Source organism: Clarias gariepinus, chromosome 12 (assembly GCF_024256425.1).
Source record: "Clarias gariepinus isolate MV-2021 ecotype Netherlands chromosome 12, CGAR_prim_01v2, whole genome shotgun sequence".
Classification (NCBI taxonomy): Eukaryota; Metazoa; Chordata; class Actinopteri; order Siluriformes; family Clariidae; genus Clarias; species Clarias gariepinus.
The window spans coordinates 8304298-8327237 of NC_071111.1; the positions used below are offsets into that span (position 1 = coordinate 8304298).

At 41.0% G+C, this 22940-nt stretch overlaps 1 protein-coding gene across 2 annotated transcripts in view; it reads right to left on the reverse strand.

Moving 5' to 3' along the window:
• erc1b (ELKS/RAB6-interacting/CAST family member 1b) overlaps positions 1-22940 on the reverse strand; it is a 220985-nt gene that overhangs the window by 108756 nt on the left and 89289 nt on the right. For both annotated transcript variants that reach the window (XM_053508595.1, XM_053508594.1), the window contains 2 exons: positions 14189-14320; positions 1183-1343 (listed from right to left, as the gene is read on the reverse strand). In XM_053508595.1, the coding sequence (XP_053364570.1) occupies positions 1183-1343; positions 14189-14320 (293 nt within the window). The remainder of the gene's footprint in view (positions 1-1182; positions 1344-14188; positions 14321-22940) is intronic.

Genomic DNA, 22940 nt, shown 5'->3' on the forward strand with positions numbered 1-22940 from the left:
GTACACAGCGCTCCCTGTCTGAGTCTCCCTGAAGCAGACTTCCAGCTCCTTGACACTCGCGTTTGGACGCCGTCGTCGTCGCCGCTTCTGGAGCCCGTTTCTATTTCTCTTCTTTCAAAATAAGAGGCAGAAAGAGGGCAGGGGTCGTGGTTTTAACTTCTGCAGCCACGTCTCTTTTTAAATAAAAAACAAAACACCACAACTACACGTGTGCGTACAAGCCATTCCCAAGGAAACTGGAGACCTTTGTAAATTGCTGGAAAAAAGTCTTTAAAATGCCAGTTCTGACTCATTTTCCCCTCTGCAACCTTTCTACACTTGTTTTATATTCTCTCCCTACACCAGCTGGCATGTGCTGCACTTACAGGAGGAATATCGCCAGCTCATGGACGTATACTCGATTTTATATGCGTGCTCCGGACAAATAAAAAATGCATTCATTTTTTTACCTGAAATAATGTATTTTAGTTTCTTAACGTGTTTCCAATAAAAATGTTAAATAATTTTTTTTTTTATATTTGTTTGTTTATTTTGGTGGTGCGATTTTACACCACTCATACATGCAGGCTCTTCAGGCTCCAGAGTTGAGAACATGTCTCGGGGATCGGCTTCAATCCAAAGCTCGATGCTGGGACCTTTAACGTTTGAGCGCCAGACAAGTCACAGTCACCTTCTAATGCTTGGCTTGGTCAAGGAGTTGCTTCCTTAGCACAGATAAGACGAGTAGAACACTCCAGCACTGTCATAAATAAGGCTAAGGCATGATTAGAGCTGAGAGACAAAGATAAATGTGTGTGTGTAAAGTGTGAAAGAAGAGTCTGGGAAAATAGACAGTAAGGGTGGGAGTGATGCTTGGATTGCACTTGATGTGAGTGTGGAGGAAAAAAGCCATTTGCGGCGTTTAAAGTGGCACTCAAAGATTCCGCTCGGTTCCTGTCGAGCTCATTGCCTCTCTAGAGCGCTAACCTTAAACGACGAGACATGCACGTCTGAATCCTTCACGTCTGAAATCTGGATGTATGATAAGACGAAGGACTTGCCCAGGGAAATAATAATAATCATCTTGAGATTACTCTTTACTACCACTTCCCATAGAAACCCCCTTAACCGTTTTTCCCCCTCCCAGCAGTAACTTCTGCCTTGGCATGCATTAGCGTTTTTGAAATTAAATGTGACTCTTACTTCATCTCCAGAACCTCCTCCAGGTGCTTCCTGCGCTCGGCTCTCAGTGTGGTCAGGTGGGCCTCCTTCTCCGCCAGGGACTGCTGCGTGGACGAAAGCTTGGCTTTCATGGACTCCAGCTCCTGCTTCACTTTCTCCATCGCTCCTAGCAGCTCCTCCATCTGCGGAGAGTGATGAAGCACAAGCCGAACTAAGACTAGGAGAGGATCATAGTCAACCGACCACAGACGCAGAAATAAAAAAGCAGATATTAAAGACTTACGGGGCAAAATAAATAATAAGTGACGGATCATAAGTGTGGAATTTAAAAGGAAATGACAAAAGGAGTGACGAAGAGGAACATATGTTTGGCTTAAGATATCCTTGTGAAAACCATCCATTGACATTATTCATTATTTACTATATTATTATATATATATTAATTGATATGAATATAGCTAATTAATGCTATGCTGCAAATAAATCGAGCAGAACCTCAGCAACATAAAGAAAGCATTTTGGTGTTGTTTGTATGGTTTTAAATAAAACCTGCAGTTCTCCTTAAAAGTTCCCACAAGTTCAAAACATGTATTCATGCATTCCTATCCTTATGGGGACATTTACAAGAATTAATACACAAAACAGGTCGCAAGTTGGATTTTTTGAGATCATGGGAGATCCCGAGTTCCTTTTGAGTAACGTTTCAATGCACGAACTCCACACCTTCTGGACGAGTTACTGTGTTTTCTTGTATGTTGACTGTTCCTCACAAACTGATCCGATATTTCAGCACAAGACAAAAGCACGGCAGCATGTTTGAACGGCTTTAATGTGATGTCATGTGATCGCTGACGCATTTTTGCTACTTGAGTCTCATTCGTTATTCTCTTAAGCCTTGCGCTGAAGCGATCAGTAACGTCCAGCACATCAAGTTATTGATACATAGAAAACTCCACACTTTGAGGGAGGAACCATGGTTCAGGGACCAAAACATAAAATATTTTGCTTCTTAAAAAGTTTTCTGGGTTGAAAACACACACTGAGGTTTGAAGCTGAATAAATCCTTCATGACTCAGCACTGAGGTCTGCGATTTATTGGACCCTTCAATAGTTTTGCTCTGTTATGTATTCGTAAAGGTGGGTGATCTCCAGCTCGCTTTACACGATGGTTTTCGCTTGCGATCTGCCTGTTTCCGCGGTGCGGGCGAATGAGACGAATAAATCAAACAGCCAATGGCGGGTTTATGTATTCATGTAAGGAGGGTTCTTAGCGTGCTGGCTCCGAACGGTTCTCACAGTCTCCTCAGCGGTTGTGGTTCTGACTCTGCCAGAGTGACGGACGTTGGTCAAAACAACAGGTCCACCTGAATATGACCTCCTGGGTAACTTCACCATCCTTTGAGTTATACATACACCAACAATTTGTCCAATAGGATCTAACTTGAATGTTTTTAGAGCTTCCCTCCTTTTGGAGAAACGTTTCACTAGAAACCAGATAACGTTTCGTTGGCTCTTTTAGAGGCCCACGCAGTGGAACTCTGGCTTGCGGCTCGCTTCATTATTACAAACACACCCAGCACTGAGTCTTGACAAGCTTCATAAACTCCAGAGGAGTCGGTGTAACAGGATTCTGTCGAAGCCGCTGGAAAGATTACAAATGCAATCTGGGACTGATGACAATTACATAAGCGATACTGTAACTCAGTAAAACGCAACTGTTTAGATTGTTTCAGAAATGTCAGCTACTTTTATTTCCATCGTGATTCATCTGCCTTTTATGAGATAAACATCTACACTTGGTTTTAAGAGCAACTATACGGCAAGTCAGCGTGATACAAATCAACACAGCGGCTCCTTTCACGGATCCCCTTTATTCTTATGAAGAAATGCTCAAGTCCTGATGTGGGCGTGGTCTCTTCCTGGATGACTTCCTCCCTTATCCACAGGGCATAATGGCTCAGGAGGATAAGGATAATGTGCTTACACTCGGCAGGTTGACATACCATTGGAGATTCTGGAGTGAACTGTTATAGAGAGTACTCTGTCACTACACCGACCTTGTGAAAAAAACTTGACACATTAAGGTCCAGTTTGGTGGCTTGTGGCACCTCAACTAAGACTGCACTTTATGTCACCGGTCAGGGGATATTTTATCTCTCAGTTCCACCTGTTTGAGTTTAAATCCCAGCATCACTACCTCAACCATGGACGAGGTGCTTAGACCTTAACCACTCTGTTGCATGTTGTTTTAGATAACAGTGCCAGTCATGTGTGTGCCCAGATCACTTTTAAACTGAGGTGTAGTACCAGTCAAGCTTATTTAAAATCGAATATTGGAAGGAACGAAGTAAAGTCGGAAAAAACATCTATCTAGTTATGAATCACGATTTCTGTGTGTGCTGATTCATGTTTCACCACACTGACTCCAAAATTGATTTTTAGATGATTTATTACATTTATAATAGAGATGCACCGGCTGTTTTCCAGCTTGATCAGACATGACCGATCACCTTGGACATAACCGACTCTGTCCGATCGGAGTGCATGAGTTTAAGTGCTGCAACAGAAATCCATTAAAGAGCCTTTTTAGGCTCAGGGGATGCTAAAGTTGATTTCAACTTCCTTTCTTAACTTCCTGAAGAATAGCCTGGTGACTTAACCACCAAGACACCGCTATTTCATGGTAAAAACCTATCAACCTCATCCTTTTTTTTTTTTTTAAATACACAGCAGTGTCCTGGCACTGGTGGGACTGTGTATCTATCGTCTGTCTCACATCAGCTGTGTTTACATGGACCAGTAATATTCCACTAATAACTAGAATAACAACCCAATCTAAATAATATATATATATATATATTTTTAAAGTCTGGCCCAATCCAGCGGAAACAGAAGGAATTTTCATTGGGAATAAGATTAGTCTTCGAAAAATAAGACTGATAATCCTTCAACGGGAAAATATTAGGTATGGAAATACTTTATCCGATTAGGTCACGCCCATAAATATGGCTTAAAGACACCAGAAAAAAACATAAAAGGTTTGTTAAATGACCTTCAGTTCAGCCCCCTGGTGGCTGGAGCAAGCTCTTGCCACAAACTGAAGCTACATTCATACTGTCCTCTCCACTAACCTCATTCCTCTTTCACACATTGATCATCACACACCGTCATCCATGACCGAGAAAAAGGGACCAGTGAACAGTAGGAGCGAATTCCTAGTAATGGAAAACTGAACCAGAGTTTGATGTCTACAATATGAGGTATGTAATCACTTGTGCGAAATGTTTAATAAAAATATATATTTTTTTAGAGATACAGGAAGGGTTCTTTAGTAAAGTGGCTTTTGATTGCATTTAAAGTTCAACAAACATCCTGTGTTAAAGATATTTTTTAAATGGTTATGGTTCCACAGGTAGACGAGTGCCTAGTCGCCCAGAAACCTGATTATGCCAAGAGTAATGAACGTGTATGACTGTAAGATGAGGTGCGGGTTGTGCTAGCGAATGAGTTATATGGTTATTTGGCTTTGTGCTCTCCCCAGACTACAAACACACACACACACACCTGCATGGTCCTGATTATGAAAAGATGAACAGTCATCCATTTCATGCTAAATAATCTTTATGTGTGCAGTAAAATCCTTCTACTATCAGTGGGTTTGTCTTTATCAGAGCAGATCTATGGCTACTCCCTAACTCCCCCTTCAGTGTAATGATCTTATTTCTAGGCTGTAATGTCTTCTGTAGTAAATGAACAGTAGGTTAATATGGCACCAGGAGGATCATTTCCCTGCAATTTACCTCGGAATTTGTCTTTAGCATTGTCTCATCTTTTGCTGTTTGACCTGTCTTCCGCCATTTGAATTTTGTCTCGTCATTTAACATTTGTTTGACTTTTTTGTCGTCTTTTTTTTTCTTGTATTTTGTCATTTGACTCTCTCGTCTTGTTTTTTGACTTTCGTCTCATTATTTGACGTTTATGTGACGTGTGTCATGTGACTTGTCTTGTTTTTTTAAATTGTCTTTTGTCATTTGACTCTCTCGTCTTTTGTCATTTGACTCTCTCGTCTTTTGTCATTTGACTCTCTCGTCTTTTGTCATTTGACTCTCTCGACTTTTGTCATTTGACTCTCTCGACTTTTGTCTCATCTCTCGTCATTTGAATCATTTGTCTTGCCTTTGTTATTTAACACTTTTTTTTGTCTTTTGGCAGTTGACTTATGTTTGTCATTCGACTCTTGTCGCGACTCTAGTCTTTCGCCTTGTCGCGGGTCTAGTCTTTCGCCTTGTCGCGGGTCTAGTCTTTCGCCTTGTCGCATCTCTTGTCCCGCATTGTAAGGCCCCAGGACGTTCTCAGCACTATCCCCTCTAATCTTTGTGTGATCCTCCCATGCAGACAAAAAAAAAGGTATGAATGTGTAAACTGTCCCCTAAGCAGTGCTCCATCTATTTTCTGGAGAGCACATGTTTTCCCACACAAGCACAACATATTCGGCCACATATACTATTATCCTGCAACTCCACCAGTACTTCCAAAAAGACTAGCCAATCATAGGTGCCTGTACGCTCATGAACGCAGAAGATGGTGGATGTGTGATACATCATGGGCAGTAGTCAAAATTATATCAAGTTAGCTGGCTTTATGTCTTAAAAGAAGCAGAGGACAGCCTTTGCCCTCCCTGGTTGGTAACAGTTGTATTATGCGGGAAAGTGACAGAAGGGTGGAAATTGGCCAAGACTAAATAATAGAAAAAGAAAAAAAAAGTCTTTGTGCCATTTCCTAGGATGAGGGTGAGCATTCTTAAATTTCAAGAGGCTGTAACTAGCTACATTGGCTGCGAGCTTGGCAAGCCAACTTAATTGTTCAAACACCTCTGGCAATCACCCATTAAATCTTGTTAGTGTATTTTTCCTGCCAAGATTAGTCTTCACATGCTAGCCAGTTAATACTAGCCAAGCAAGCGGAGTGCAGCACACGGGGATATTTGTGCCCAAACGACCGGCCCAATAGAAGTAAGTTTTGCTTTCAGTAAGAGAAAAAAAAATAATTAGAGGGAACACTGTTCTCTAGAGGAAGCGACTAGAGCGGTCCTCTCCTCTGGGCTTCCTACAAGCATGGGGAAACGTTTAAACCTCGCCAGCATCAGTTTCACAGGCTTCAGGCTGTGGTGAGATGGAGAGATGTAAGAAGTGCCAATCAGGACTGTACATCCCACGAGGAGTGTGTGCAAGGAAAGGAAGCAGGATTCTTGTGTGAACTCCTTAAAAGAAAACAGCGTCGTGCTGAAACAGACTTTCGTAGCTCTCGGGCATGAACACACAAATCAGCAGAACAGCTGCGTAATGAATCCATGATGTGCAGCCGCAGATATAGTGTCACCGTTCCCCCCACTGGGCAGATATGAAAAACCTTTAGCCATCTTCAGTGACCAAAACCTTAGCCAGAATGAAAGGACGTGATCACAGTTACTGTATAAGCACAGAGTTCAGACTGCCTGAAACGTGCTTCATGTGAGCACTGAAGATAAGTCATTCATTAAGAGATTAAACCTCGCCTCTGCTATGTCTGTTATTCATGTGTCAGGCATTTGATCGTCTGCCAAATGCGAAATCAGACACATCTAAATATATGGAAATGGGAAAAAAAGAGCGGACAAGGAACGTACTGCAAACTTTCTGAGCTGATCAAAGGGAACGCGCCGTTTCTTTCGACATGAAATTTCCTCCTGTAGATGAAGCACTTGAAGATAAAATAAATGAGGCTACACGCGCAGGCTGTTTTCCCAAAGGAATATGAACTAACGTGTGATGTTAGTCGAGCCACGCACCAATTTACAACCGCTTTTTTATAAAATGTTGGGCTTATGCCTGCATGATGATTACAACAGTCATCTGCGAGCAGGCTTACAGATTGCTGATGGTATCAGGAATCTCAGATGGATTCCATCTAACAGATATCAGACTGACCGGGCCGGGGGATTGGTGTTCCTTCTGCCAGAAAAACATCATGCTTGTCTCGTAATGTATGTTCCCTTTAAAGAATAATGTTAGTCTTTTATAAACTCGCACAACTATCCTGTTCATTTGTATTCAGGCCAAATCACACTGAAAACAGAGTCTTGAATAAATTGTGAATACATTTTGGCAGGCTAAGGTCACTTCTTTTAACAATCGTCATTATTTAAGCATATAATGTAAGCTAACTTGATAGAATTTCACCAAAAGAATAATCATATTTGAGCACATGTTCCCAAACTGTGTATTAGTATAATTCATATATGTGAAGACTTCCAAAACTACAGTTAATTTTGATGATCAATTAGTAATGTATTTGGAAAGAGTCCACAATGAAACGGATTATAGAGAAAGATGAGAAAGAAAAAAACGAAAGGAAGAAATAAAAATGGAAAAACACAGCTGGACCCTGGCTTTGCTTTTGCTTTAAGCAGGATTAAAAAGAAACAAAATGGTGAGTGCACTAATATGAAAAGAATGCAATGTTGGCAGAAAACATGAAACGAAGAAAAGGAGGGATGAAATGAAATAGGAGCCTTTTCCCCCCCAAAACATGACGTTCCAAATGGTTGAAAACGCTGATGAGGGGCAATGCATTGGTTTAAATGGGACAAAATATGAAAAATGCACTAGAATAAAAAGCTGATCCTTTCAATCTTTATGGAAATGAAGAGAGCGAGAGAGAGCTGCTTTCCCAAAAGTGCGCCGACATGAAACACAATGGTTTTTAGGGTTGTTTCATTTTAAAGAAAAAAAAAAAAGAATAAGAAAGAGAAAGTGCAAAACATGAGAAAACTTAAAGCTTTTATCTTAAGATGCTCCAGTGCATCCGGTGTAGTATACTTGTTTCAAATTTGAGGAAATAAATTAGGAAACAAATATTATGCTGTGATTTTTTCTTCCTGACATCACAAATCTGGAAATCAGAACCAAATCTGTTTACTTAAGGGGACTCAAAACAAGAATGAGACTGCTCTCGAGTGGTGAAATGGAAATGAATTCGTCCTATTATCTTGAGATCATGCCAGGTTCAATTGCCAGGTACACAAGGTACAATCATCGATAGTTCCATCAAGGGGGAAAGGTATGGCATACCCAGGCTCTCACATCAAACATCGCCAGTCATGGGTGTCTGTGAGCTCAAGGAAGTGGAAAGGGGAGAATAGCCGAATAGGGAGTGTATTATGGCATTTCCTTTGAAACAATCCTTGCCCTCACTGATTAGTAGCTGTTGCTCATCTTTTTCGATAAATCCTACTTTCTGCATTATGATTGGTTACAAGAATTCAGTTTCATCTATGATTGGTTAGAGACAGTCAGGGCACTATCAAAAACTGAGTGGAGCAAAAGTTTGAAGTGGAAGAGAGTTGTTCCCATGGACCAGGAATGGAACCAAAACATAATACCAGTCATCTAATGTTACCCCCCCCCCCCCCACGTAGGGCATACGTAGGGCAAGAATATACAATAAGTAACCGTGCTGACTCTGCATAGGTGAGATAGGGGTGCGAGACTCACTCTGTCAGACTTACAAATGAATCTGACTTACGAACGTGCTTCTGGACTAGAACTTGTTTGTAAGTTGGGGAAGTGCTGCATTTATTCTGATCTGATAAAAGAGAAATGAGATTATAAAAATTTTACACTACAGCTCTCATTTCGAATAAAAATTTATTATGATTGGGCCAGTTCGGCTCGAACCGTCCCACCTGAGATGATACCTTTTTTAATTTTTATTCTGATTGAGCTATTATTTCCATTATTAGTGAAATAATTCGGACTTAGGAGTGTCTGGACTGTCAGTGCATGTCTCCAGGGTTTAATTATTATATGGCTATATATATATATATATATATATATAAGAAACAGTATAGTGTTTCTAATGAGTATGTTAGTGGTGCAAAAGGTGCTGTTGGAGATTTTCTTTGTTCTAGAGTGTGTGTGTGTGTGTGTGCGTGTGTGTGTGTCTCTCTCTCTCTCTCTCTCTCTCTCTTTGGGTTTCTTCTCGTTTTCCCATCCAGAAAAAATATTCAGCTGGAAAGAAAGTAATGTGTGATGCCCAGACATGGGGTATTCCTGCACTGCAGGTGTCCCAGGGCTTAGACCACACAAGGCACAGATCCATGGCAATCCTAAGGAGGATAAAACGTTTATAAAATGAACAAATGAACAACATTTGTGTGCTTTTCCATTGTGGACGATATTGATGTAATGACTCATCTATAAAGAAATAAACCTCCATGTCATCCATTTTACCGTCCTAAATTTTAAATCCACATGAAAGTCTGAAGTACAATTGAAAAAGGGATGGGAAGTTGCTGAGAGGTTACTGCTGAAGGGAATCTTCCACAATAACCCAAAGAAAATTAATCCGTGCACCATTTGTCAACACGATAAAGCCTCAAAACAAACAGATCAGTCCTTTGGGAGAGCAGTTAAGAGAATCTGACTTGCATAATAGCAAGGCAAACAATGAGAGACATCCCGAGTGTGAGTCGATGATCACCCTTGGGGGGGGAGGGGGGGTATCATCTTCGGGAAGCAGTCAGTCGAGAGTGGTTAAAGCTTGCTATCGCTATGTTTGGGTTGGAGTGACACCAAAAACTGCACACTTTCAAATTCCTAAGATGATGATAAAGAACAAAAAAGGGAAAAAAAAAAAGCTAAATGTTAAAAATCTGAAGAGCAGATGGGAAATAAGGAACATAACTAAAACAGAGTGGAATCCTTCAAAAAAAAGAAAGAAAAAGAAAGAAAGAAAAGAATCATATCATACCTTGAACCACTTAAAGACAGCGTGGTTGGAGTCATGCATAGGCTCATGAAAGAGCTTCAAACAGGCAGCAAGCAGTGGAGAAGCAACAAAGAAAGAGAAGAGAGTAATTACAGAAGAAGCCAAAAAATCAAAGCTGTCTCAGCAGAAGAAACAGAAGCAGACGAATAGAACGAACCAGAACGGTCTTCGGAAACAAATCACGCAAACGAAAATTGGAAGCAGAGAAAGAAGTCGTTGGAGGGGGGAGAAGGGGAAGGGGAAATAAAAACGGGAAAGGATGGCTGTATTGTGGTAAACAAGAAGTTGCTGTGACAACATATGGGGAGGAGAGGGGGCTCAGGCGAAAAAAAAAAGAAAAAGGGGAGCATATGGGGTGCGAAAAGAGAGAAACAAACATCCACACTGGAGCAGGAAGAATGGCAAACGAGGAAGAAGAGGAATAAGAGTGGCGATGAGACATCTGCTCATCCTGATCAACACTGGAGGAGGCGCTGTGGCTTTCTTTGGGCTGGAGCCTCGAGAGAGAGAAAGAAGGTTATGAAGTATGTCATTTGAGTGCTGAATCATGTCTGGAGACTAGACATGTATTTTCATGTGGTCTTGGGCAAACGCTTTCGCCGGCCCCGCTCGAGCAGCTGGTCGCATTTGGACAGGCCAGCCGTAAATCCTGCCTCTGGGGTTAAGTGATTGGTGTCACAGCACAGCAAGAAGCTTGTGTAAGAGGAACACAGTGATTTCTCCCAGAGAGGCCGCATTTTGCCCTTAATTACACACACCCACTACATTGGCTGGCTCGATGAGGTTTGGCGCGGTACAAAAAAAAAAAAAAAAACTCATGAGAGCATCGGCTAAAATAAGACAGGCCTGACCCTTCAGTGCCAGCCTAGTGATTTCATTCGAGAGGCCTCTCTGCTGTAAGAGCGTCTAATGTATGGGTCAAAATGAGCAAAGAGGAGGACAAAAATCGAGGGACAGGAGCAGTAAAGATGAAAGCAAAAAAGGGTGAACGAAGCAATAAAGCAAAAAAGGGTGAACAAAAAGGAAAAGGAAGAGGGCTGTCGGGATAACAAAGAACAGCAACACTTCCTTCTGCGCATTTAGAAACAAAAAAGACTGACAGAAATTTGTAGAGCCTGAATCCAACATGTGCTACAAAATCCGAACAACAAGAGAGCGGCAATTAGAGGAAATTGAAACCAGAGTTAAGGGGGGGGGGGGGGTGTTGTGTGCAAATGTGTGTGTAAATGTGTGTGCATGCAAGAATGGAGTGTGTAAAGAGCTAACTTTTTACCCAGAAGAGGACGGATTCACTTTTGAGTGTGGTTGCTCTCAGACTCTTGTCCTCATCACCACTGCCTCTGGTCAGAGATCAATGTATTAAAGTATATCCCGCCCCTTCAGAGTAGCTAACAGTAACAAACTCGCTCTATAATCCAAAGATCGCAAGTGAAGTTACTCTAGCTCATTCACATCAGTGGCGGCTCTAGCCTATTACGGGCGTCTGTGAGATTACGCAAGTGGAAGGAAGAGGTAGCACTTTTCTCCTGACGGTTAAAATGTGTGCCTTGGAGGAAACTATGTGATATCCTTCGACATCCCTGATTGGTAGCCGTAGCCCTGCTGGGGGAGTGCCCTAACGATGGGTAGCCGAACTCCAGACGACAAAAAATCTGGAAAAATCCAGAGGAGGAGGAGGAAAATAAAATAAAAATGAAAAAGTATATCCTTGTTGGAAGTTGAATGCTATAAAGCTGCTCAGTGACGATGCACATTGTTAAAAGTACGACACAAATAAAACTGAACTGAATTCAACACCATAAATACAACTCTACACAATTTCAAAAAGGTGCTTTATTGGCCATGTGGTATTTATTTTTGTAAGGAAAAGAATCTGGACTCCTAAAGATAACAGCGCTTTCCTGTCAGACAAGTCAAACTCCTTTAGCAAATCAGGAACTCGGCTGAATCTCTCGTCTCCTCCACGCCTCGTAATTTGCAGGTCTTGCTCCATGATGACGCTTCGCATCTGAAACTCACTTTCGTTCACGACTTGATTGTGGAACGGATTGTGCAAGCGTTTTATTGTTTTAAAAAAAATTTCTTTTACGCAAAGAAAATAAATAAATAAATAAACAGACCTCATCCCCGAACAAGTCCAGAACACCAGTTCATAGTCTGGCTTTAAATGAGAAATCGAGCCAAGTGTGAAACCACACTAAAAAGCTAACAGGGAAAACTATTTTAACAGAGCAAACCTTTGGCCCGACAGACGCTAACATTACTGAAGATCTCTGTACTCTCTGAAAGAAAAGTAATTCTATCCAGAGACATTATCAGGCACGGATAGACTTAGTTCCAGTACGGGTCACTTAGCAATGGAAGCGCTAATGAGTGTGTGGATGGGCGATGAAGGGGTTCAGGAACAGTGATGCAGGGTTTGGCCTCGATCCCATGTCCTCTCTTGACTTCCAGAGGAGTAAACCAGGCTTAGCAGGAGTACTGGCTTCCTTCGAAGCCGTGCACTAATTAACCCCGAAGGGATCCAAACCGTGGACCACTCCGGCCAAAGTCGGGAGTAAAAAGCATGACGTACTCCTGACCCTTAAGACTGTCAGTCTGAGGCGGTCGGGTGATCCGTATTACCGCGGGCAGTCCGGAAAAGAAAGAAGACCTGTTCGGTGCGAGCGTTTTCTTACTGATGCCATCTCCAGGCCAAACACGGGCACAGTGATTTATAGTCTTTGGGTGCCATGAAAACACCAAGTGACTCGTTTTTGATGCATGTGTGTGGAAAGTAGAAGAAGAAGAAGAAAAAAAAGGTTCTTATTTCGCCTTACTCGGTATACAGGAGTGATTTATTTTCCAAATGAAGACTGACTGGAGACACAAACACAGGCAGGCGCATGGCACATGAATGTTGTTAAATGGCCTCGTGCTGGCAGGGTGATGTGAGGCTGGCGTGATCCGCAGAAGTGCTGTAGTGATGTGATGTGCTGAGCTTTGCTGTGCTGTGACGGGGCAGCCGTTATATGCTAACGGCTTGAGAGATACTACTCTTCTGTAAATGTGCATTGAAGTCTCCATAAAACAGGATCTAAAAGTATTTTATACTTAAAAAAAAAACAAAAAAAAAAACTTACTTTAAGTATCCCTTAAGTCTGTAGCGTTCCCATAAGTATCAAAGAAATGTGGTGAAATCTTGTGTATTTAACAATATTCAATGTTAGCAGGAGAAAATAAGCTGCGCAGAGATATTTATTCAGTGACGTACCTTGACTTGTCACAACTTTTAAAATAAGAGTTTAACTGTAATTAATAAAGGATGTTAGGGAGTGGGGGGGGGCTGCGCGTGGTCTCACTCTCATCGAACTCCAACGTTCAGCTCGTTCCTTTGTGGAGATCTTTATTGTCTCAGCTAAGAAGTGTTAGCAGATGTAATTTACCTTAAAAGCATGGCGAGTTCACGCTCCATTGATGCAGGAGAAAAGCATCAGCTCCCTACTTTCAGAAGATTAAAAAAAGAAGTTCCCGACAATGACGCAGCCACACAGGACTGGGAGGTCAAGAGAACAAATACAAAAAAAAAAAAAAAGGAAAAAGAAAGTGGTCTCTGGGTAACAGGGACAACATATAGCCTTTCACAGCAACATGAGTAAATCATAACTTGAGCAGATGCATGTGGAAGAGGGTGGATAGCACTTTCTTAAGAGATTTGAATGCAGCCCAGTAATGTAGGAAAAGAACCAGTGTCTTGCTTCATGCGACTCAGGGCAACTATAGGGATAGATGTTATATGAGAGGGTGTGTGTGCGTGTGTGTGTGTCGTGGATGTTAAAGTAGGTGAGTCAGTAGGTGGGAAATGTTAAATGATCAGAATAAGAATGAGGTAAAAATCTATAAATTGTTGCAAAGAGCTAATAATAATAATAAATAAAACACAGAGTATGTTAGTTATGTATATAGCTGCACATTAGGAAAAACTAGATACAGAAAGATGCAGCGGCTTTGTGTAGTCCTGACGTAGTGTGTCCAAGCCAACACCACATCGTATCTGCCTCCTAGCACTAGACACTATATACAAAAAATATATATAAACTGTTCAGTGAAAGTCAACACAAAGTACGTTTTGTTTGGGGAATGTCATTTAAAAAAAAAAAAAAAAAAAAACACGCTTAAATGACTTGCCAACCCAAAGGAATAATTTGCACGGATGATGTGTTGATTATGGCGCTCTGACCTGCTTCTCTGCATGTGTGCGCGCGGCTTCCTCTTGAGCCAGCACCATCTCTCTTTCCGCAGTGATCTGGACACTCTCACGTAGCGCCTCTTCCAGTTCCTCGATTCGCTCGTCTTTCTGCTTCAGCGAGTCCTGTTAAACAAACAGTGAAATAAAAATTAAAAAAGCAATAACCAAGAAAGAATTATAAAACATGAGCACACACCACAAAATAAATAAATAAATGAATAAAATCAACAGGTGAAAGGAAGCGAGGAAAGCAGGTAGGTCGTAAAAATGAAAAAGTGCTGGGGTCAACATCAAGATGAGTGCATCAGGGGGTGAGGTACTGTATAAAGGCTTGGGTGATTGAGGTCAGACGCAATTGGACGTCTGAGTCACACACTCACGCATGACTCAACCAAGAACCATGCCACAAGTCAGAAGCGCCACATCGGTTTCCTTTCTGCACTTCGGTTACTCATAAATAGGAACGGGTCATGAGTCAAGCTTCAGCCATTATGTCTGTGTTCAGAGTTGGTATTAAGCGCCGTCTTGATTGGACACCTTTGACAGACATTTGTTCACACCTGATATTTTCATGTGTCTGGGTTCGTCAAATGCAATGACAAGATGTCTCTTTAATAGTAGTACCTAAAAGTTATTTTACTCAAATAAAAGAACTTGAGTAACATCCAATTCTTAAATAGGGTTTAATATGATGGCGATAGATGAATTGCTATGCAAGAGAATCATGATATGTAACAGAATGATTCTCGCCATTGATAATACTTCGCAAATTACTACATAGTGATGTGTAGTTTATTGAGAAATAATGCCTAGATTCAGCTAGAAAGAGTCTCAAAATTTTTTAACAAAAAGCAACAAAGAAACCAACTCTAATAGCAGATGTAAAGTGTCTGTACACTGAAGATATTTGCGGCCGTAAATTTGGACGACGCAAGATTGGTAATAGAATACAAAGATGGTTTTTAAAATTTTTGTCTGTCTGTTTGTGTACGCATCACATAAATACTAGTGAACGGATTTTAAAAGGGTTTTGGCAGGTGTATTTGACCGAGCTTTAAGTAACAAAGGCATCAGAAGAGAAGAGATTTCATCGCATCATAAGTGAAGATATGCTGCTTTGAAATTTTAATGTAAAGCACTGCAGTACGAACTTATGAGGGCGCATTTTGAAATCTATTTAATAAACGCGATCTCACACTTTCATTCCACGCACTTTAGAGTGAGGGCACAGCTAGTAAAATCAGCTAGTTAGGCTGTTAGGGGCATTTACTTTAAATTTTATTTTGCCAGCATGATTTTGACTCACGTGTCCTCTTCAGCCCAAAGTTACTCTGACTTATTACTTCGATGATATGATGAAACATTTTTATCCTGATGGGCGTGGTTTATTCTAAGATGACTCCGCCCACATCCACAAGGGTTTATTTACTGTTTAACGAAGCTGTCTGAAACGCTTTGGCTTTCACAGTCTAGGTAACTTAAAGGTAAGATCTTAACCCAGTTGAACATCTTGATGGAAGACCTTTTGAGGAAGAGTCTTTCAAGTGCGAAACCATGGTAAAAATTACATGGTTCTGGAGGCTTGCTGTGACTTAACACCTTACTAACACACGTTATGTTTTTTTTTTTTTCCTTCTCTAATCGTCACCCATCTGTATAGAAAAGCTGTCATCACCCTAGTCTTAAAAACACAGATTCTTTTTCCTTCTGCACAAGAAGACTTAAGCATGCGGCGCGCTCATCTTCTGGAATGCCCGCATCTGCCCTGAATAAAATCTTTGAAACTAATGGCAGCAATTACTGGAAGATGAAGCCTGTAGGGTGAAGGGTGAGACCAAACAGAGCAGCATCGAAAGAGAGGGGGGGGGGGGGGGGGGGGGGGGGGGGAAACAACAAAACAAAACAATAAAAAGTCTATCTTTGACCATATATGCTTATGTCTCTTCCGTGCCAAACAACAGCTCCACATTCTTAAGACACAGCACAATCACTTTGGCTTGATTTAAAGTGACGCTAATCCTTTTTGTACGGTCAATATCTCATTACGCTAATGCTCCCGGTGCCAAAACTGCACAACTGATAGAAAGAGACACCTCAGGGAGGACCAAATTAAAGCCACATGGAGGAGCGCTGGGACTGGATGAGCTGTTGAGAGGCTCGGGGAGAAATCGAGCACAGAAACAGACAGGATACATTTGCAGATGAGCAGCAAAACACAGCAAAATTATATTTGACAGTGTGCTCATTTTTACTGGCCTGTTAAAGGAATAAGCGTTAATAAATAAAAGCTTGTCAGAATCAGCTAGCATAAGCATCCCTAGGAACTATGGGACTGTGCCAAGTCACATACCTACAGTACAAACAAAAAGGTGCAGAATTTTTAGCACCCCTCTGAGAGACGTGTTCAATTTCTTTGTACAGTGTTTTTAACAACAGAATGTCATAGTGCAGCTTTGCCTGGAATCCAAATATAGAATTTTAATGAATGATGGCTTTCAGTGGAAAGGACAAACTTCTTAAGTAGACAACATGTCTACAGCAGATAGTAGGATTATGGATCATTATACAACAGTTAGTTCAGACCGAGTGATCTGATTAGACGAGAGGCATTCCACAAGCGGTGATATAGCGCATAAGACCAGGTTTAATACAGTCATTAACTACACCAACTGTTGCTTGCAGCATGGGTAAAAGTAGGTTTGTACGGTCCGCAATATAGGTAGTCCTCGACTTACAAACGAGTTTCGTTCCGGGACACGTTTCTAAGACTGATTAGTTCTTAAGTTAAACAAAGCGAGTCTTACTTATACCTTTAGCACGAGTATACAATGTAAAGCATACCAACCTGAATAATAAACATACCACTTGAATAAAACTCTGTCCACTTTCTCCACCATGTGGCCAAAAACCATGACCTGGCCTAAGGAAATGAATCTCACAGTGAAGTGTCCTCTCTGAGCCTTTAAATCATGAGGGGAATCCCGAACGCCATTTTGTCTGATTTCCACTCAATTTGAGCCGTTTTCCACTGTATTGGACTGTGTACTTTTTTTTTTTCTTTTTTTTTTGAGGATTTTCCTAAATTAGGATTATTCACCATCAGGACAGAATCAAGCGATTTTATTTCTCTCTCGTGTGATTTTGCTTTATTACAGTACATAGGTGCAGTTGAGTAAAAAAACAAGTAGTAGGGATCCTGGGATGAGCACAGAACAGTCCTTATGATTACAGCAGTAGCTCTTTGGTACTAATTTTAAGTATTATTGTGAGGTTATCCGCTGAAGCAAGGACGAAAGCTGGACATAAACTGCTTTGGGTGAAGTTCATTCCTTTAGAATGACCCTGGAGGTGACTGGTGTTGTTAGAGTAAATCTAAATCTCACATAAATCTCTTAGACCAAAGCTTAAATAAAATTTTATTTAAATGCAAAACTGCAAAATAACAATGAATTAGAGTTCCAGCATTTTAATAAGTGCTCAACACACTGATTTAGCTGAAGTAGAGTCCTGCAAAAGGAAAAAAAAAAAAAAAAAAAAAACACCATCATTTTTATTTTGTGCACGTTCCCTGGAGCAAACAGAGTGTCTCGCAACACAGATGCGGTAAGAGACAGCCAGATTTCTCTGCGGGGGGTGAGAAAACGCTTTTCTAGTGGTCTTGGCAGACGAAAGAGAAGAGTCGCTAATGTTTACAGAGGAAACGGAAAAGAGCAGCGGGAGTCTGTCTCTCCTGGCTTGAAAAACGCAAAGCGTGGCCTACAGCGCTGCAACATCAAGTGTAACTACCCCGCAAACAGGCCCAATAAAAAGTGCTCGCAAGTCTATTTAGTACAGGAGCCCGGGGCAGGAGACGTTTCCCACCTTGTCGTCCAGAGCTCCTGATTCGATATAGAGTTCCTCTTTAGAAAAATGTGTGTTTTAGACAGCTAAATTAAACAAAGTTGCATTTACACACTTTTTTGTAGAGATAGAGTTAATCAGGGCTAACAGCTCTACAAACCACACCAGAAAGTGACGAGGTGCTTGTCGTTTAGGTGTGTGGTACGGCTGCTACGGTTGTGATGAGAAAATGTAGCACAAAATGTTTAAAATACACTTAAGACCAATTTATGCGCTAGCTTTAGGTGTCAGTGGGGTTATCACACTGGTACAATTAAGACACGGGAATATTTGTTGTTAGTTTGCTGTATCTGGGGGGGGGGGGTCACTTATTTGCTTGGTTGCTTCTCGTGATTGACCCAAAGAAGGAAGCCGATGATCAATTGTAGCATCGTATCATCGCCTGCTTCATTCAATTCAGAAGGAAATATTGATGGATGTTGTTTCTTTAATACCCCCCCTAAGTGAGCTCATTTTCTATATACATTTGTTGTCATTGCAGTTAGTTGATAAAGGGTTTGTTACATTTTTTTGCCCCTTAGGTTCAGGTGCATTTGGAAATGTTTGTTGGTTTAGTAGGCTGTGTTTTGGGCGTCCTTCAATTGTGTGAATTCTTTCCTTCTTTTGGGTAATAATCTTTGGAATATAATGCTTGATTGTAAATAATATATATTTCAGAGACTACACATTTCACAAAACCTTCACAATTTATAGTAAACTTGCAATAGCTGGTTCAATTTCATGGCTTTTAGATTGTCTTGATGGAGGATGATGTGAATGGGGAAATAAAAAAAAAGTTGAACCACACATCACTGTGCGAGTCGTTTAAGTCTATTAACTTATAGTCTATTATCTGCATAAACTTTATATAGGAAATAAAAAATGTAAAAAAAATTATGTGACTTTTTCGCTTGTTTCTTTGAACACAAGCCAAGTGTGAAAATCCCTGAACTAATCCAAGTAAATAACCTGAAAGTTTCGTGTGTGAAAGTAAGCTGATATATGACTCCTTAAAACTTTGGAGCGTCTGATAAAGAAGAGAAGAGATTCCTCTTAGTAACATGATCTGAAGCCTGCAATCTTCTTTTACTCTACCGGTGGGTAAACTGGAAGCCCGGGACACTGCACATTTCTACAGTTACAAACTGCATGATAAACTCCCATAACATCATGAAGACAAAGTAAATCTTGGCTGAGGCTCTTCAGGGCAGAGAATTTAAGCGCTACAGTAAGTACAACGTTCGTATTATTTTACTTAATAATTACATTTTGCATATTATATTTATGTATATTTTTTAAAGCTGGCGTTGTCTAGCTTTCCACTTCACTCTATCATTCTCCATCTTCTTCTGCCACTATGACTTGCATTCATAAAGGCATAGACCTCTCGGGGAAAAGAAAAAAAAAAAAAAAGAAAACTACACAAATGTAAGAAGAGATAAGATTCCACTTTATCTTCACCATCAGTTTATCCTGGGCTGGCAAGGAAGACCTTTTCCTACTGTACATGCCGAAATCCTCAGCTCGGCTCGAGAGAGGCCAAGCAACAAATTTACTCCTCAGCAGGAGTGCTGTTCTCCAGGGCAAGAGAAGGAAAAAAGACTGTAAGGCATCAAGCAGAAAGTCATTACCATCAAAGCTTCTTTGGAGTCAAACTTTGCCCTTAGCGCACAAGCAAGTGAGATGCTTTCCAAGACCCCTGTTTAGGTACATAGGGATAAGATGAAAAAGATGAGAGAGAGAGAGAGAGAGAGAGAGAGAGAGAGAGAAAGAGAGAGAGAGAGAGAGAGAGAGAGAGAAAGTCTAAAACAGCCTAAAGCAAGCGGATAAGAGAAGAAGGATTGAGGAAAAACCAAAAAGGAGTGAGATATGGTGTTAAAAATGCAAGTGTAAACAAAAAGCTCTGGATCTGATGATTGGACCAGAAGACTTGCTTACAGGAAAAAAGCAGATGATCCAATTCAGATTGAGCTAAGATCAGGGCAGGTACATACCTGTAGATATCGACAAAAACAAGTGCAGCAGAAACTGCAAAATGTGCTTCTACACAAGGTATACCAAAAGAAATAAGGCATAGCCTAGGACTACATTTCTTCTCTACACTTTCATTTAGAATTTACATTTGTAACTATAAACTTTTTCTCTTTTTTTTTTTTTTTGAGTCAAGCAGCCTTATGCACCCATCTCCAAACCTAAACCTAGCGATAAAGGAAAGATTCTTGCCGATGCATCACGTACGTGGAGTGTTGGAGAAGAACGGTGCATGCCTCGGCCCGTGGAGACTTGGAGTTGGTTTGCGTTTGAAGAGTTCTTTTATGCCGACACTTTGGAGTGTCAGTCATGAGTCACGTGTTCGCTCCCTACTGCGTGACCTGCTCGCGCTCACAAGGTGATGAGATGGAGAAGCGAGCCTTTTATATAGGAAGTGCACCTCGCCTCTTGTTATTTCATACTCGGCTGCCTGCCTTCCTCACCTACCTGTACTACCTTCTCATCTTAGTCACAGTGCTGTCTCCGTTTCATTCTTCTGTGAGCGCTGACCTTGCCTCTCGCCAGCACGTCTCTGGCTGATGATTTTGCCTGCAGCTATTTCTCAACGTCCGTTCATCCAAGGTTAGTTCGGCACCCACATCCACCCCCCTTCTTTTTTTTTTTTCTTTTTTTACACAGCCGCCCCCCCTCCAAAGGGCTAACTTAAAATAAGAGATATTTGACAACTGTATAAAACTTTTTGCTTTAACTCGACATCGGAAATTATTCAGACTTAAAGGGGATTAAGTGGTCTCAGAAGCTCTGCCTATTCAGAGGCGTTCGATGGCGTGTTGCAACAAGCCTGAATCCCGTCATGTGTGTGGTCACAAATCTAACACGGCCTCCTCTGGTCTGTCAATCAAAATCTGTCAGAGTCTGTCCAGATGAAAGCTGGAGGCTGCCGTGCAAACAGAGCAAAAGTAAGTACCGGGAATGTACTTGCACGAAGAAAAAACCTGGAACCTGGAAATTTGCAGACTTAATATGAAAACATAAGTCAAAACACTGTAATATTAGGTTATTTTAACGTCAGATTCGAAGATGTATGTGCTTTTTGTTGGAAGCCTGAACAATATTAATACCTCCTGCTAGCTTTTGATCATTACCAGAAATGACTGATTTTTGTTTTTATTGAAAAGCTAATTTAAAAGGTATTTATTTAAAAGCCATTGGCCAACCTTTACAGAGGTAAAGATTGTGTTAGGTTGTTGGGTTTTACTACCACGGATCGGGAGCAAACAAACTAAAACATAACTATCTGAACAAATAAACATGAAAGTACAGTATGCAGGAAAACATACAGTACTGAAACTTGCGCATGAGCGTTTGTCGCACGTGTTCCCAGCAGTGAAAAGGAAGATTTGATGTGCAGTTGTTGTTGGAAATGGAGGCGTCTCGATGGAGGAAAAAAGCTGAGTATTATTTCCGCTCATATGGAAGCGGCCGTGAACGGGGACCGAGTTTGAAAAAGGTGGCAGAACACATTCCCTCCTGTACCCCTCCCCATTCCCCCAATCTTACACCACCTGACTCTTTTCTACAGTAATTACACATAATAAAATCTAAAGGCTTACTGTGTTAACGTTTACGTTGCTTGAATTCGATCCTAAAAGGATTTAATTTAATTTCTAAGTTTGTACTGTAATTTTAGTACTGTGATTATGAATTCGTTTAATTAAGCGATTATTTTCACTTGATTTTATCTGCAACTACGTGCGGCTCTAGACGAGCTGTGGCTCATTAATCCTGGAGAGAATGAACTAAGGCCCGAGGTGTCAGTCTATAGTTATATAGCGCCATTCAGCGGTAAAAGCCAGCAAACGCAAAAACGCAAATGGTGTCGCCATGAGGCGCGCGGGTAAAAAGCGTGTTCAACTGTGACAATCCGCCAAGAACTGTTCCTGAATTACGTGAGCAAATCGTCTCCATTGGCAGAAGTCTGCAGCAGCGATCTTTGTTTCAGGAATCCAGGTTGAGAATCTGCGCTGTATACACGCTAATATTGTGTGTGCTAGTTTCTTTCAGGAGAAATAAATTCCAGGTAATAATTATTGTAAGCTAACGAGAAATGAAAAAAAAAATGAAATGGTTAGGCAATACAGAAAAAAAAAAAAAAGCCAAAAAAAAGGGCAACCCAGATGAAAAAGATCGGCCTCCCGAGGGAAAGGTGTACCCCACTGTTCTTCACGTTAAAGCAGCAGCACTCTCCTAGCGAGTCATAAAAGGCTTCCGTTTGACTCTTTTATATATCCGCATCCTTAAAGCGGGTCGTAAAGCCACAACCCACCTCGAGCACTTCGGCGTCCTTAAAGTACAGCCTTTCTACTGCTACCTATCTGCTTTTTTCTCTTTGCGGTATGGGTATAAATATTATATTATATAGTCGAATGCAACATCAGGAGAATAAAAAAATTGCTCTTCAAGAGGTGTTTGTTATATCCTTTGTCGTTAAGGTCTGATTAGCGCAAATCGTTAAAACGTTAAAGCCAGACTGTTAGTGGCTAAATACTGAACATCTTCATTTTCCTTAAATTCTCTCTAATTCCCAACATTAATACTTGCCTATAAGCAGATCCTTAAACCATACGAAAAGCTATTCGAACCAACAACAAGTATGGCTTGACTATGATTTCACCCAAAACAAAGCATTAAAACTCCATCCTGTACGTTCTCTTGTAAACCAAAATGGAAACAAGTAGCACTCGATGCTAGATGTTTCCACAGCCCACAAGTTTCCTTCTTTTTTTAATTGAAATCATATCCCGGAAATTCCCTTAACCTCTTACGACCTGAGCTTTAATGTTGCATGTATTTTTAATTTTTCCCTATATAT